At 50.4% G+C, this 16835-nt stretch overlaps 1 protein-coding gene across 4 annotated transcripts; it reads right to left on the bottom strand.

The window, feature by feature from the left end:
* Window positions 1-1758: 1758 nt before the first annotated feature.
* On the bottom strand, window positions 1759-12052 carry CD40 (CD40 molecule). Of its 4 annotated transcripts, none has more exons than XM_021689197.1 (9): window positions 11957-12052; window positions 8816-8891; window positions 8357-8482; window positions 7933-8079; window positions 7510-7603; window positions 4865-4926; window positions 2669-2767; window positions 2524-2552; window positions 1759-1956 (listed from the first exon to the last, which is right to left on the bottom strand). In XM_021689197.1, exons 1-9 carry the CDS (start codon window positions 12005-12007, stop codon window positions 1810-1812), a joined length of 831 nt encoding a protein of 276 aa, XP_021544872.1. In that variant the 5' UTR covers window positions 12008-12052; the 3' UTR covers window positions 1759-1809. The 4 variants fall into 4 exon arrangements, with proteins under 4 accessions (XP_021544872.1, XP_021544874.1, XP_021544873.1 ...); XM_021689199.1 differs by having other exon boundaries at window positions 1759-1944; XM_021689198.1 differs by having other exon boundaries at window positions 2681-2767.
* Between the last annotated feature and the right edge of the window lie 4783 nt (window positions 12053-16835).

Here is a 16835-nt window from a genome sequence, read left to right as displayed (position 1 = left end):
CAGGGTCTTTTGCCTCTTTCCACTATACTGCCCTGCACAGAAGTGAGTGACACTAGGATTTGAACTCTAGGTAGAGGGTAAGGGTGCGGTCCCAAAGCTCCCCTCCTGCCACTCCACAACCACCACTTTGTTCTGCTTTCTAAACCAAACGTCTCCACCTGGTGCATCCAAATGGTTCTTAAAGCTCTTCTGGGAAGGCTGCCAAGCCAGGTGCCCTTCTCTTGGCTCGCAGCTGCCCTCAGTCTCCATCCAGGACAAGCCCTCTCCACCCCCACCCTCCAGCCAGCAGGACACACGGAGGAAATCCAAAGCTGCTTCTTGCTGGGGGAAAGGTTGAGATCCCTGGGTTGAACCAGCATGGTCTCATCCTCACCATGAATCTTTGTGCAGGGCCTATGTGTGACTCTTCCCTCTCCTTGTCCTACAACCTTCCTCCCCTCCCTTCCACTCCCCTCCCCTCCCCTCTCCTCCCTTCCCCTCTGCTCCCACTCCATCTGCTACTCCTCCTGGCTAGGCTCCCCCTCAGTTGGCACAGCAGGAAAAGAGAACAGGATGGTTTATTTTTATCCTAAGATACTGCTGGGGGGGGGGGAAGGGGGCACCATCTGACCAAGAAGCAGCAGCTCCTGTAGCAGTTGGGAGGTCAGAAGGAAGTGGGAGGCTCCCCAGGAAGGAGCTACAGATGTAGGCTCCAGGGAGCAGGAAGATCTGGAAGGAGCAGCATAGGACCAAGAGTGGCGAGCTCTGAGTGGCACCACTGAGAACTGCTGTGTGACCACAGGCAAGTCCCTTCACCTCCCTGGGCTCCCATTTTCACCTCTGTTAAAGAGGAAGGGATCTGGACCCTGCCTGCCCTCAAGGCTGTTTTTTATGAACATGAATAAAATGAGGAGAGTGCTTTGCAAACACAATGCCAAATGTGAGCACACGTGGAAACCACCCAGGGAAGGGCAGCAGCCTGGGGATGTTCTTATCCTCAGAAAGTGCCCCAATTCTGTGAGCCTGGCAGCAAGTTAAACAGCTCATGTCACCCAGCATTTCCACCCCCGTTTTCCTTTATACATGTTTGATGACTTTTTTAATTACATAAGGATTATATGAACTCACTCTCTTTTGGGGGGGAAAAAGTCAAATCTTCGTTTAACCCTTCCCAATCCTTCTTCCCCAACCCAGACATTGCAACGCTTGAAGCTGTGAGTTTTCCGTGTATCCCTCCAGAACACTTATACCTACATATACATTGGTATGTTATGTTTATACACGTATCCGTGGATGATATATCCTATTGTTTGGGGGTATGTGCTTTTAAAAAAAAGTTTCCATACCCATCATTCTGCAATCTGCTTTTTTTTTTTCCACGACAGTTTTTGAGATCCTGTTGCATAAATATATTACAATTTTATTTAGCCAGTCCCCTGCTGATGGACAGTTAAGTGGCGTCTAGTCTTCCACCGTCACAAACAACGCCGCAATGGATATTCGCGTATATATGTCTTCCTGGGCTCCTAGAAACCACCACGATCATCTCTGGGCACTGAACTGCTGGGTTGGAGGGTTTGGTGGATATTATTACTACATGGCCGCCAAAAAGTTTCGCCTCCATCTTTAAAAGCAAGTTGGGAGATGGCCTGGGCTCCGGGGCGGGGGTGGAAGGTTCTTTGTCTCTGCACACCAGGGGTGCGCGGGGGGGGGGGGGGGGGGTGCCCCGCCCCCTGACGCCCAGCGCCGCAGCCCCCGCGGCAGCTCCAGGCTCCCCAGGCTCGGCGGCCCCGTCTTCCCCTGCTGCCACAGTCCTGGGCACGCACTGCCTCATACTCGCTCCTGCACCGAGATGCGGCTCTCTTTGCCGTCCTCCTGGGTCACCGGCTGGCAGCCGTGTAAGGTCTCCTGCACCGGAGCAATGGACTGGGCGGGCACAGGATCCTCCTGGTCCTCCACGGGGCCCTGACACATAACCTTAGGGTAGCCGAGGCGTGAGGTTACACCCCCACAACCCCCAACACCTCCAGTAGCCCTTCCCTCAGAAGGAGACCCCTCCCCCAAACACAAGCCCCTTCCCCTTTCCCAAAGGGAGGGTCAGTGCTGATTCAATGGGTGCCTCCTGCCCCCTGCTGGCCAAACAGAGAGTGTCAAGAAGCTTCCAGAGTGGGAGCCTGCGGATCCAAGGAGCTGCCCCTCCAGACCCCACCCAATGACTTGGCACCAAGGCCTCAGAGACATGGTTCCCCACGTATTAAAATGCCAGGAAACATCAGATCTTGCCAATGGTGCCGGGGCTGTTCTTGGGGCGGGGCGGGGGGGGTGGTGAGCTCCGGAGATAACAGAGGTTGGTGGTGGCAGGGAGGGAATGGGAAGAGCCCTCCCTGCAGCCCAGCACTGGCGGTGAGAGCAGCTACTTCTGCTGCCTTTCCGGGGACGACAGGGGCAGACCCTGAAGCAGTTCTCCTGCCACAGAGGCAACAAGGAGTCAGGCTTTCTTTCCAGCTTGCCAAAACCCTGAGCCGGTGCCCGGGGCTGACCTACCTTAGCCTCTTGCTTCTTGGCCACTTTTCCTAGAGAGAGAGAGAGAGAGAGAAATGGGATGGGGAGTTGCTGAAGCCAGATCAGGAAACAGGTGGCCACTTCTGTACCTTCTCCTCCCTCCCTCCTTCCCTCATTACCTCCCCACCTGGGGACTCACTGACACAGGCGGACACCAACAGGACAGCAAGCAGGATCCCCATCGTGATGGGGATCACCACCAAGGCTCTTATCCGAGGTGGGGGACCTGGAGAAATCAAGACTTCAATGATGGCCCCCCACCAGCGGCACCCCCATACCCCCATGCCTAAGGCTGCTGCACCTTGCTGGACTCTAAAATCTTTCAGTGGTTGAGTTCATCTAAAATCCGACGATTCAAACAGGTGGCCCTGGGAGAACGTGGCTGGATGTGTTTAGTGTGACCAGCACATTAAAAAAGAATTCTTGAAATATTTGCCAACTTTTTAAAATTGGGAGATGGCATATTTAGAGTCAGGATATTTGGTTTCTCTTAGAAGTTCGGAAGATCCAGCCCCACCTGCCACCCCTTACCAGAACTGAGGAGTGGTAGCTGTCTCCACCGGCTGCCCACATGCCCCATCCCTCCCCACTCTCTGCCCAGCGCTGAGCTCCATCGGCATTTATGACTGCACTGTGGCCTTTGTTAAAGAAGCATGGAGGGAGGGCGCCTGGGTGGCTCAGTTGGTTAAGCGACTGCCTTCGGCTCAGGTCATGATCCTGGAGTCCCGGGATCGAGTCCTGCATCGGGCTCCCCGTTCAGCGGGGGGTCTGCTTCTCTCTCTGACCCTCTTCCCTCTCGTGCTGTCTCTCATTCTCTCTCTCAAATAAATAAATTTAAAAAATTAAAAAATTTAAAAAAGCATGGAGGGAAAAGTAAAGTAATTCTTGGACCTAAGTCTCTATCCTAAATGGGAAAATGAAAGATGTATGGCAGGGACTAGGGTAAGGCAAGTGAAGCATTCACCTTGGGACAAAATCTAAGGGGACACCAAAAAAACCCAGTAATCAAGAAAAGTAATATCTTAATGTCGTGTTTTGAAAAATCATATCAATAAACTACAGCTTACAGGCCAGCTGCCTTTTTTTTTTTTTTGAGATTCATTTATTTATTTGAGAGAGAGAGAGAGAGCGAGCGCACACAAGTGGGGAGAGGGGCAGAGGGAAATGAAGAGAATCTCAAGCAGACTCCCCACTGAATGGGGAGCCTGACAAAGGACTAGATCTCATGACCCTGAGATCATGACCTGAGCGGAAACTGAGATCATGACTTTGAGCCAAAATCAGGAGTTGGACGCTTAACCAACTGAGCCACCCAGGTACCCCTGGCTGTCTGGTTTTTTTTGAAGTTTTATTGGAACCAGGGCTGGGATTAGACTGAGGCAAGTGAGGAAGGGCTAGATCACATTTTTATGTCAATTTTGATATTTTGTTCATTATGGGCTTTTTTATACATTAGCTTTGATTTTTTTTTAAATGTATCAAATGTTATTTATCTTGATGACTGCGTTTTTCTCACACCCCCTTTAATACTGCATCCAAGGCAAGTGTCTCACTCTCCTCACTCCAGTCCCAGCCCTGCCAAGAGGAAAGTGAGTCTTAAAAAACAGAGAGAGGGGCGCCTGGGTAGCTTAGTCCTTAGGCATCTGCCTTCGGCTCAGGTCATGATCCCAGGGTCCTGGGATCGAGCCCTGCATCAGGCTCCCTGCTCGGTGGGAAGCCTGCTTCTCCCTTTCCCACTCCCCCTGCTTATGTTCCCTCTACACTGTCTCTCTCTGTCAAAAAATAAGTAAAATCTTAAAAAAAAAAAAGAAAGAAAGAAAAAACAGAGAGAGTGTCTTAGTCTTAACCGTAGCTTTTCAACTCCTCAACATGACCTGCCTGGTCCCTGCAGTTATTTGAGTCTGTGATCTGTGCTGTAGGCCAACCCATCATTCTAAAATCAAAACCGAGGCCCTGAGAGAAACAGTGTCCCAACATGCTGGTGCTTGAAAGGCAGGGTGGCAGAACAACATTGCTGGAACACCTTGAAAGTGCAAGAACCCGTGCCAGGCACTTCCCCCAAGTTGCTAAGGGAGCTGCTGTTATCATCCCATTTCACAGATGAAGAAACTGAGGATCAGAGTAGGGAAGTGACTTGCCCAGGCTCCACAGATAAGTGGCAAAGCTGGAATGCCTCAACCCCCAAAACTGCCCTCTCCTCTCACTTCACCTGTTCTCCCTCTTCCCCCCTGCCCCCAGCCCGGTTGTCTCTGTGTGCCCCTGTGTTCCCTTTGAGCTCCCTGCCTCCCGAGGCTGCTGCCAGGGCCCATTCTCCAAGACTCACCACAGACAGCATCCGTCTTGTTAGTCCCCGCCTGAATCTCCATCAGGCCTTTGGTCTTGCAGCTGTGCACAGACAGATGTGCGTGCGTGCACACGCGTGCACACACACACACACACACACGACACAGACACAGAGAGAGACAGAAAAAGACATGAAATCTCCCCAACCATAAGATTTCCAACCCCACAGGGAGACCGTCAAAACCAACAAGTTCAGGTTCACCGAGCACATATTGTGGGCAACCTCCTATGCTGGTTATTATGGGAATGACACAGACTCTGTTCTTAACGGAACTCATGAGTTCAGAAAAAAAATTGCCGCACACCTTGAAGGAGGAATAATCAGAGAGTCTCTATAGAGTGCCATGCTTTGTCACATAGGCTGAAGTGAACTGGGAATCATTCAGAGAAGGGGAGACCAAGCCCACAATGGCTGGAAGAGATGGGTGATGAGTCAGTCTAAGGTAGGGCTTCTCAGCCTCAGCACTACTGACATTTGGGGCCACATAACTCTGTTGCAGGGCTGTTCTGTGCACCGTAGGATGCTAAGCATCACCCCTGGCTTCCACCCACTAGATCCCAGTAGCAGCCCCTCCCCAGTTGTGACAACCAAAATGTCTCCAAACATTGCCAGATGTCCCCTGGGGAGAAAAATTGCTCAGTTGAGAACCTCTGGTTAAGGGTCGTCCAGAAAGACTGTCCTAGGGGAGATCTGAGTGGCCTTGAAGGATGTAAATTTAGAGCAGCAATACATTCTAGCTGAAGCAGGATAACATGATTTGAGGGATTCGGGGGGGGGGCATGCCAGATGGTGTGAGGGAACTAAGGAAAATTGGGCTTTAGGACCAGATCGCTGGTAATCAGCCATGAAGGTTTCAACCGGATCCAGCTGGTAAATTACATCAGCATCCAACCAGATGACCACACAGTGACAGGACTCAGGGGGCCAGAAGAGCTCACAGGAGGAGAAATTACAGACAAGTGGACAGCCAGGAGGCCCATGCAGACATCTCAATATGGGATGATGAAGACGTGGTTCCAGGAGGAGTGGGGAGGAGTGGACAGAAGAAAACATCGCCAAGAAAAATACATCTCAAGTGGGGGAAAAGGTGAGAAGCTACAAAGAAAGCATATGTATAAGAGTGCTTAGGCATCTACAAGTCACTCCTATGTTTCTTTTCCTCATGCCTTGTGAGATGAAGGGCATTCCCATTTTCCAAATGAGGGCACTAGGGCTCAGAGGAGGGTCACACACTTATGTGGGATCATATCTTTTCTAAGCTGCACTGACGCCAGAACCCAGTGCTCTGATTCTACTAACCCAGCTCCCCTGGGTATCATTCAACATCTATCAGTAAAGATTTACTGAGCACCTACTGTCCACCTGTCATTGTTCTAGGCATAAGGAATGCATCGTTGGAAGAAAAAAAAAGCCAAGTCTCTACACTAAAGGAATTTGCAGTCTGCTGGAGCAAGGCAGATAGGAACCAAATAACAAAGTACTGTATGGAATGCTAGTATTTGTGTGGAAAATACGTGTGTTTGCATGTGTGTGCATTTATTTGTTTGTATGTAGAATCTCTGGTAGGACACACAAGGAACAGAAGTTACCTCCAGGGAGTGGGTGAAAGGAGACTTATCACCATAGGCCTCTTTGTGCCTTGTGTCCCACGAGCCTGTCTCACCCATTTTTTAAAATTAAATGTAGAAAGTTAATTGGGCACATGTTGAAGGGTATTCCAAGCAGGAGGGTTGGATACAAGAGAACGAACAGTGTGTTGAGGGGATTGCAAGTAGCATGGGGGAAGAAGTCAGGAAACGGAGCTGGAAGGTTGGGGGCCCATGCGAAGGAGTCTGGGTTTCGTCCTAAAGGCACAGAGAGCCATGAAACATTTTAAATAGGGAGCACCATGATCTGAAATACACTGTAGAAAGCTCACTGTGGCAAGAGGGTGGGGGGAGAGAGCAGAGGCAGGGAGGCCGGTGAGGAGGCGAAGGCACCATCCAGACCACAGTGATGACCGTGAAGATACTGAGAAGGAATCCCAAAACATCTAGAAGGCCAGATGGACAGGACTTGGTGACTGATTTGGGAGGGACCATGGGACAAGTGCCCAGACCCATGGGAGTGTCTTCCCAGAGGGTGAGAGGGGCAGGCAAGTGAGCCCATTTGGCGCCTGTGGGTCACCTGCATGGAGGTGGACTGCCGGTGGTGGTATATGACTGTCTGGGACCCAGGAGACAGATCTAGACAGGAGATGTTGTTTGGGAACCATGGATACAGATGAGATGCTCAGGGGAGGTGGGCAAAGTGACTGGGGAGTAGAGCCTAGAACTAAGGCCAAGGAAACCGGGTAGGAGGAGCAGAGGAGGGGTAGAAGGAAAGCAAGAGAGGCGTCACAGTGCCCCCAAGAAGGGAGTTTGGTGAAGACTGAGAGATCAGCAGCGTCTGTTACCACTGAGACAGAGCAGGCAAAAAAATGCTGAGAAGTGGCCTTTTTGGTCAGCCACGAGGACACTCTAGAAGTTCTCTAAGTGCACAGTGTGTGGACATGGGGAGCAGGGGCTGAAGGACAGGGGGCCAGATAGAATGAAGTAGTCCTACGCCCCTCTTAGGGCAGGAAACACAGAGATGGATCCTTGTACCTTGTCCAAGGGTGACACTTTTCCAAAGCAGATGACACATTGGAGAAGAAGCCGACAGGGCAGGGATCGCAAATGGTATCAGAAACCCCTGTAGCTGGAAGGGAGGAGGCAGCATTCGTCATCACAGTGGACCACCTGTCCAGCTCCCAAGGGAATGGTGGACAGGCAGGGCAGGAAGAACTGCCTGTTTCAAGTGCTGTCCCCCAGCACAGAGCTTCCCCGGTGGAAGCCTCCTCCCCCACTGCCCTCCCAAGGCAGATACCCAGGGCTGGAGGCCGGATGAGAAAGGTTCCGTTTCCTGCTCACCAAGCAGAGATCCCAATGCAGGCGGGTCAAGGCTGAGTGCCCACTGCCCAGCCCCTCACCCGGAGCCTCAGCGCCTCTCTCCTGCCTGCAGAGCTGACTCCCAGACAGGCCACGTACCGATCCGCTTGACTCCCAGCCCAGGGGGGCACAGGCTGTGCAGGGTGCAGCTCTCACAGGTGTTGCTGGTACAGTGGAGACCTTCATTGCAGGTGCAAGTGGTGTCTGTTTCTGAGGTGCCCTCCCTCTGGACCCGGAGCCCTAGGTCTGAACAGAGATGGCAGGAAGGATGGGGATGGGGACCCCTTAGCAGTCATGCTCAGGGGATCTGCTCCTCACACGTCCTGCTTTTATTTTCTGAGACCCTCTTCCAAGGAGGGATGGGGATCAAATTATTTAACAACCCGTACAACCGAGACTGCAACCAATCAGAACAGACCCGGGCTATACAAAAAAAAAAAAAAAAAGCAATGGCTGCATTGTCAGGAATGAGCCAGACTATCAGCCTAGCTCCCGCGCACCCCTTCCCCAGCAGCCCACGCACTGGGATCGCAGTATTTGTGCTGGTGACAGCGTCTCTCTGAGTTCCAAGTGCCTAGGAATTCGCCTGTTTTGCAGCGAGTGCATTCTGTGTTGATGGTCTCTGTGCAGTCATTCACCAGTTTCTCTCCTGGAAAACATCGGGAAATGAGATGGCTCCAGCCAGCTCAATGAGTCAGACACTTATCAAAAACTGAGCAGGCTGGGGTTTAGGGTGGGGGGTTCAAAGATGACTGTCTCGGACCCTTCCAGACTTCATAAACTGGTGGGGGCCTTGGGAGAAACAGGAACCCTAGTGCTGGGTAGTGCAGAGAGGGAGCCCAGAACATTCTGAGAGCAGGGCAGCGATGGGAAGAATCCCAGGGGTCATTTAAGACTCAAGCTGACAGCTGACACATAGGGTCTGCATCTGCCAGCAAACCAAGAAGGGTCTCACTATGGGGCCAGGGGGTTGGCAGCTCACCTGGCGGACACAAATTACAGCACTGATTCTTTATTAGGTATTGCTTTTCTCTGCATGCAGTGTGTTCTGGGTGGACCTAAAAACAGAATGGGATGATTTGAGGGGATCTTGAAATCTCTGCTGCAGCTTCTATGGCAGGATGGTGGAAATCAGCCAGGACAGAGGTTAGTACTGAAGTGAAGTCCAGAGCAGAAAAATGAAGCCTGCATATTATTTGGTGTGTTTGTTTTTAACTAAACTGCCAACTGATGTGATTATAAAAGGACCCAGAGGATCGGCCTGGCATTTCACAAAGTGATTGCGCTGGAACATCACAATATTCTCTGAACTAAACAGATCTGCTTTTGGCTTGACTCCTGAGTCCCTCCTCTTCCCAAAGACCCAGAAGCACATGAGGGCTCCAGTATCTCCCCTGGAGTCCTGAGGCTGGCTGGCTTCAGCTGGTCCTAGTTCTGGCTGGGGCTATATTTAGCACTTGGTGGCTTCCTTCTATTCTTCTGTTGCCCACCCCTTTCCCCTCTCCAAACCCTCATCATCCGATCCTCTGATCATCCAACCCCTCCCTCATGAAATGCCAGGACTATGAAGCTGGAAGGATTAAAATCCAATGCGTTTGCTTTACAAATGGTTAGCCTAAGGACCAGGGAGGTGGGGCACTTGCCCAGGGTCACAGCCATAGAATCTGATGAGAACTCAGGTCTCAATACTGCCCCCTCTCCAACAACTTAGGTCTTGCCTGGGCTATTTTTACTCCATCCAGGTACCACCCATGCTATTAATTACTTCTCATTAATTTAAATACATTGATTTTTAAATATAAACCTTATATCATTGCCATGAGAGAAGAGCCAGTATCACTTCTCATGAATAAAAGGTAACCCTAAAAATAAATTCAACAGAAGCGCAGCAATGTTATTAAAAACCCAGCTAGTCGCTCTGCTTGCTGACAGTCCTCTCCAAGCCTGCTCTTGGTTTTGTTTAAAAAGGAGGATTAGCAAGTGCTGGAGAGGTTTTAACTTTATTCTAGCTCCAGAGACTTCCTCCATGAAAAAAAAAAGAGAGAGAAGTATTTTAATAGAAGTGTAAAGTGAATTTCTGTTGTTTAGTTCTATATCCGTGGGTTCCCTAAAATCATGCCACACTTCAGGAACAGCCAGTGAAAAGAGCACAGGCTTGAGAGTCAAACAGCTTAAGGCTCCAATCTTGCCTTTGTATCGCTCACTACTTTGTTTCTCTTAGCCTCAGTTTCCACATCTCTAAAATGGGAGTAGTGCCCACTCCACAGATAAGGTTGTGAAAATCAGAATGAATATACATATACAGCCTGGCCCAGTAGCTAGCACATAGTAGGGCTCATTTAAATGGCAGTTTTAATTATCATATATATGTGACTATCTGCTGGGATGACTAACACCCTGGATTCTGCCTAATTGGTGGCTCTCATTCAGCTTGGGTGAGAAAATTACTTACAGAGAAGCATCTTATTCCAAATGGGGAAGGAAATATAAAAGTCTTTTGCTTCCACTACCACATCCTGTGAATGTTCTTCCTGCAACCCTGTGGACCTTCCCACCAGACTCCCAGAGCAACGAATGTCCCTTGTGCCATTTTCAAACCCACGAGAAATACAGCTCCTTCTCTGAAAGTTTGTCAATCCCCAGCTCCCACTCCATAGCTCCAGTCCTTCTGACACAAAGAAGCTCAGGACCAAGGCTTGGAGAGGCCGGCTCTGGAATCAGGCAGATGTGGATTTATATCCAGGTTCCACCTAGCTATGAGAACTTTGGCAAGCTATTTCCTCTCTCTGAGCCTCAGTTTGCTTATCTGTATAATGGGGGAGTTGAAAAAAATCAGACCAAGAATGCCTGTAAAGAATTTCGCTCAGAGCCTGACCCATGGGAAGCTCTCACAAATAGCCCCTGCTATTTTTGCCCCCACCCAGTCTCTACCTGGAGCCAAAACTGGCAGTGTGCTCTTGAGAAGCCCAGATCACCCTTCACGCTACCTCCCCTGGCTCTTCCTCTAATCCCTCCTATAAGAGTCCTCCTCCTCCTCCTCCCTCCAGCTCCACCTTCTTCTTGCCTCCTTTCTTCCTAAGAACCATTGCTTAGAGTGAAAATGAAAGTTCTGGGACCAAAGCAGCTTCCCCACTGACTCTTCCCCTGCTGCTGACTCCCCTCTCCAACCCCTCCATGGGTCTTTCCTACTCAGACTTCATGCCAGAAACTACAGCCCTTGAAAGTAGGGGGAGGCCGGAGGGGTTGGGATGAGAGGGTCAGGTACTTGGGGGATTCCCAGCCTCCAGAATGAGGAACTACAAAAATACATTTAAACAAAAAGTGAGTCAAGTGTGGGCTTCTGAAAATCCCGGAGACATGCTTGGTTGGGCATAACGGAGACTTTCTGGTGCCTGGAGAAACCCCGGCTGGTCTCCTAACCCTTTCTTGGGTCCCATGAACTATTCATCTCCCCCCCAAGAGGTCTCCTATATCATCTTAAATTAGAGAGGCAGAGACACAGCCTTGGGTATTCCTCCTAGGTTGGATCACTCAGGATTTGGGAGTGAGGGTGGGAGAGTTAAAAGCTCCTTGCCTTCTCAAAGAAGTACCTGGGCCCCTGCACCCACCCTTGTTCCCACAAGATGCCCTGGAAGAAGGCATCCCCAGTGGAAAGGATATGATAACCACTCACAGAGGCTGGCATCTGTCCGCAATGGAAAAGGGACAGGAACTGGCCAGACCCGCCTCTTCCCTGGCCCGGCCTCCCTCCTCGCCTCTGAAACCCATCACCTGTCTCCGTGCGGCCAGCCTCTAAAGCAAACACAGACTGCAGCCTTTTGACCAAATAAAAGCTTGAGGCTCCCCAAATCCCAACGCCATTCACGCCATAGGTGCACGTTTTTTGCAGCGCCCCCACTATGCGCCCTCTGTGGATTACCTGGGACCCCAACCTGGAAGGAGACAGAGGTAGCCTACCTCGTACAATCAGGACCCGGGGTACCTTACCCAGCTTCTCCACACACCTGTCTGTCCTCCCAAAATCAGCTAGGAAGGTCCCTTCCCCGAAATATTGCTTCTCTTCCCATTCCCCACTCTCAAATCCCCAAATCCCCTGTCGGGTCGGAGCAGAAACTCAACTCACGGCGGTCAACAAGGAGCCCCAGAAGAGACAGCGCAGAGGCAGAAGAACCATGGCGAGGTGAATACCAGGCGGCGGAGTAGGGGCGCGGAGACTGGGCCTCTGGTAACTCCCCCAGCCCGTGCCCCCCGCCCCGCCCAGGAAATGGGCGGGGTCTTCTGGGACCAATCGCGGTCAGCTTCCTTGGGCGGGGCGGAGCTCCTGACGACTCTTCGCACCCGGATTTCCCCTGGACATTCCTAGGAGTCTAATTCTCCCGGGAGTTTAGGGACGCGCTTTTGGCGCGGGGGAGGGCGCGTGGTCCCAAGAAGAGTACTTCCTCCTCGCCCCTGGGGCTCAGAGGCCAAGCTGAAGAGGGCGGGGCGCTAGCAGTCTTCCCGGAGAGCTAAAGGAGAGGAGACACCCACGTGCTGTGAAGACGTCCCAGGGACCCCCCCTACGGTTCTCCCCCGCAGCCTCCGGGAATTCCGGCAGAACCGAAAGTGTCCGCACCGCGGATGGAGAGGCCTGAGGAAGTTCCCCCCATCCCTGAAAACGGGAAGGCCACAGCTGGGGGTGTGGGGAAAAGGAGGGCGTTTCAAGGAAAGGAGTTTACCAGCTTAAAGTTTCGCTCTCTTTCAAAGGAAATTCCCTCGAGTGGGCGCAGCGTCCCAGCCTCCCCATCCATCCATCCATCCATGCATCCATGCGTCCCCGCCAGTCTATTCCATCCCGGTTCCCGTCCGGCGGCTGGAAATAGGCAATTAGAGTAGTACATCAGCCTTTCGTGGGATCATGGGACCCCAGGAGTATCTCAGGGGACTTGGGACCCTCTCGTTCTGTAGAAACCCCCACACCCTGTGCCTACATTTCCCGGGTTCTGGCCCTCCAAGCCATTCTTCAACCAATGTTAACACTCTCTACTCCACAGCATGGAACTCCTGAATTCTGTTCTGGGCTCTGACTCTGATGGGTTGCGTTCGGTTGAGCTTCTGTTGTCCCCAATGGAATCTGAGGAGCTTGAACTAGACAGTTGTTGGGGTGATGACCCTCCAAGTTCTGCATTTCTGGGCCAGGCCAAAAGGCCTGCCTGCATAGATCAGGGAGGATGGGAGAGGAAGGGGCTGCTAACCCCATCTCCCTGGCTTCTGCTGCAAAGGGCACCCTCCTTTCCAACACGTGCCACTAATTCAGAAGCTCATCATCTCTCGCCTGGGCTGTCTCAATGGCCTCACTCATTCACTAGGTACCTGTTGAGCCCCTACTATGGGCCAGCAGGCAACTCCCAACTAACCGCCCCGCCCCGACATTGTTCATCCTATTGCAGTTTTCTTTGCAAACCCCAGATCTGATCTGATCAGGACACTTCTCTGCTGAAAAACCTCTTTGGGCTCCCATCCTCATGATGGTCCAAACTCCTTCTCATGACATAGAAAGCCCTTCTGCACTCCACCCCCACCTGTCTGCCCATGTTCACTGCCTGCCATGTCCTCCCACGCACACCGGTTTCCACCATGCTCTCCTTCTCCCCATTTTCAAACAATCTTTTCTTTTTACTGTGTCTTGCTGTTTCCTTCTTTCCCTTCTCCTTCCTGGAACCAGTTTAAATTTCAATTCCTCTTCAGTTAAGCCTCCGCTTAACTCCCTGAGACAGAGGTAGTCGCTCCACCCCACCTTCCCCCCCCCCCCACCCCGCAGCATTAGTGTGCTGGACTAGAACTCCATCTGTCTGGCCCCACTGGACTGGGAGCATCTTGAGGGCAGGACGGAATTCATCCCAGTCCTGGGCATGTAATAGGACACCAATACACACTTGCTGAACAAATAAATGAGTAAGGGGGTTCAGTAGCTTCTCATTCCCAGCACACCCTCCATCAAGAAAGATGTGGGGACAGGAGGTGCAAAGCTGGTTGGTAGTCCAACACACCTCAAGCTGGTGGTCAGACACCAATAAGCCAGGAACACTTGAAATCAGAGTCCAGAGGACTGCACAAAACCCATCCAAACATGCCTGGGATGAAGAGAACATTAAACTCTCTTTTCCCTTTTTAATCCACTTCAAAAAGCAAATACAGTTTTAATTCCTTTGGGGGGGAGGGCGTTGCTATAATAACTTCAGCCATTACTTATTCTTTATTTGCTTGATTCCAAAATTGGGCCCTTCACAAAACTGCCTTGGGAAGCCAGTACACAGAATTAAAACATTAATTATATTATATAAAACGTATCATAGCCACAATTAAAGCAGCTTAAATTAATGTGTGAAAGAATAAATAGTAGCCTTCGGGTTGCCCCATGGGGCGAAGACCAGATAAGATAAAGGGAAGATATTTTAGTATATGCATATCCAAAGGAGATGTGTGCTGGCGGGGACAGGCCAAGAGAAGGCATAGAATCTTCCTGGGCTGAGCAGAATTACGCTGGAAGAGGAAAGAGAAAAGATGATTTATGGGGAAGGTGGGTTCAATGATAGGAGTAGGGCAAAGGACATTCCAAAGAGTGGGGACCCAGGATTTTGAATAACAGAAAATGGCCTTTGCAGGGGAGTGGGGGTTCCAGGGCCACGTGCATGGGTAAGAAGTAGGCCTGGAGGTCAAGTCCACAGCACAATCAGAATCTGGTGAGCAGATGATTCTAATACGCAAACCCCATTGTGTTGCTCTTAGATTTTTGTTTGTTTGTTTGTTTGTTTGTTTTTATTATGTTATGTTAATCACCATACATTACATCATTAGTTTTTGATGTAGTGTTCCATGATTCATTGTTTGTGCATAACACTCAGTGCTCCATGCAGAATGTGCCCTCCTCAATACCCACCACCAGGCTAACCCATCCTCCCACCCCCTCCCCTCTAGAACCCTCAAGTTTGTTTTTCAGAGTCCATCGTCTCTCATGGTTCGTCTCCCCCTCCGATTTCCCCCCCTTCATTCTTCCCTTCCTGCTATCTTCTTCCTTTTTTTTTTTTAACATATGATGTATTATTTGTTTCAGAGGTACAGATCTGTGATTCAACAGTCTTGCACAATTCACAGCACTCACCATAGCACATATCCTCCCCAATGTCTATCACCCAGTCACCCCATCCCTCCCACCCCCCACCACTCCAGCAACCCTCAGTTTGTTTCCTGAGATTAAGAATTCCTCATATCAGTGAGGTCATATGATACATATCTTTCTCTGATTGACTTATTTCGCTCAGCATAATACCCTCCAGTTCCATCCACGTCGTTGCAAATGGCAAGATTTCATTCCTTTTGATGGCTGCATAATATTCCAGTGTATATATATATATATATATATATATATATATATATACACAATGGTGTATATGTGTATATATGAAGTATGTGGGGTATATATATATATATATATATATATATATATATATATATACACACCACATCTTCTTTATCCATTCATCTGTCGATGGACATCTTGCCTCTTTCCATAGTTTGGCTATTGTGGACATTGCTGCTATAAACATCGGGGTGCACGTACCCCTTCAGATCCCTACATTTGTACATTTGTATCTTTGGGGTAAATACCCGGTAGCTGTTGCTCTTAGATTTGAAGCAACTCCCCAGAGCCCTCGCTCCTTAAGCTCATGGGTTCACTGAGCTGCATCTCTGTCCTCCTGCCTTCAACTTTCTGCTCCAGGCTGTGCTGTGACCTCTGCCAGAAAGCCCTTCTCCACTCTCCTTTCTTCAGATCAACCCCTTCTCATCTTTCAACACAGGTGCCCCTTCTGTGGAAACCCTTCTGAAACAGCCACGTGGAATGTGCACACCTACACCTACCTCCCTGTGCCCTCTCAGAATTCTGTGGCTGCTTACCTAAGCAAGACTCCAGCCCCACCACACTGTATTTCAATTATTCTGTTTACTCATGGAACCAGTGTACTGAGGCGACTCAACTTGATAGGGCATAATAATGAAGCTTTCCCCCCTAATCTCTACCTTCAGCCATGCTGTGTTGAATTTCCCTTTTCCATCCCTTAATGACATCTTGGGCAGATTGCATTACTTTTGGATCACTTTCTGTTAAACCTCCATCCTTGAAAGCTTTATTCTCAAACTCAATTTAAATCTCATTTTGTCTTCCCCCTTATTCATCCAAGGGTTGACTTGAGCCAGGATGCGGCCTGCTTGAATAAAAGGTGGGGGAGAGGGGGCATAGCCTGGTTGGGAAACATGCCCCAGCACCCTCCCCCTTACTGAAATTGGGAGGAGGGAATGGCAATAGCTCTGCAATAGCCCCCTCCCTGTTGGTTGACTCTGCTTCCCTGGCTAACCTGGAGTGGAAGGTGCTCATAAATGGTTTCTCATGGGCCACATGAGTATATTTCTTGTGGGCTTCTCCACTACACAGTTTTCTGGCAGTGGCCATCCAGCTCAGGCTTGAGCTTCCCTACCTTGTCCCACCACCTAGGCTTCTGCCTCTGGTGGGACCCTGTTGCTCAGCAATCAGCCTGGTTGGGTGGGGTTGCCAAAGAGCTTAGCTAACTACCGCAGGGTCGACTTGACTCCAAAAAACTCACACATCCTGGCCAGCTACTCCACAGTGACTCCTCTCTCCACCTCTCTTTCCCCCTGCTCAGATAGGCACAGGGGGACATCAGCAAGTCCACTGCCAAGTAGACCCCCATTGGGGAACAGCATCCTGGTACCCCCTTCTTGCAGTCACCCCTCAATCTCCAGAAGGGACTCCCAGTTGAAGAGGGGAGAGAAGAGAACTATCTTTCACTGTAAACACTATACTTCTCAATAAAACCAAAGAACTCCTCCCTCGCCGGTATTATTATTGGACAAGGAAGAGGAAAGTGAGCTTTTAGCTAGGGGATGTAGAGCCAGTCCTGCCCCCTTTAGTAAACCTTGCAGGCAATGCATCTGGCGCCATTTAGAAT

This window comes from Neomonachus schauinslandi, chromosome 10 (assembly GCF_002201575.2).
Source record: "Neomonachus schauinslandi chromosome 10, ASM220157v2, whole genome shotgun sequence".
Classification (NCBI taxonomy): domain Eukaryota; kingdom Metazoa; phylum Chordata; class Mammalia; order Carnivora; family Phocidae; genus Neomonachus; species Neomonachus schauinslandi.
Note: the sequence above shows the minus strand (reverse complement) of the source record. Positions and strands in the feature narration are given on the sequence as shown.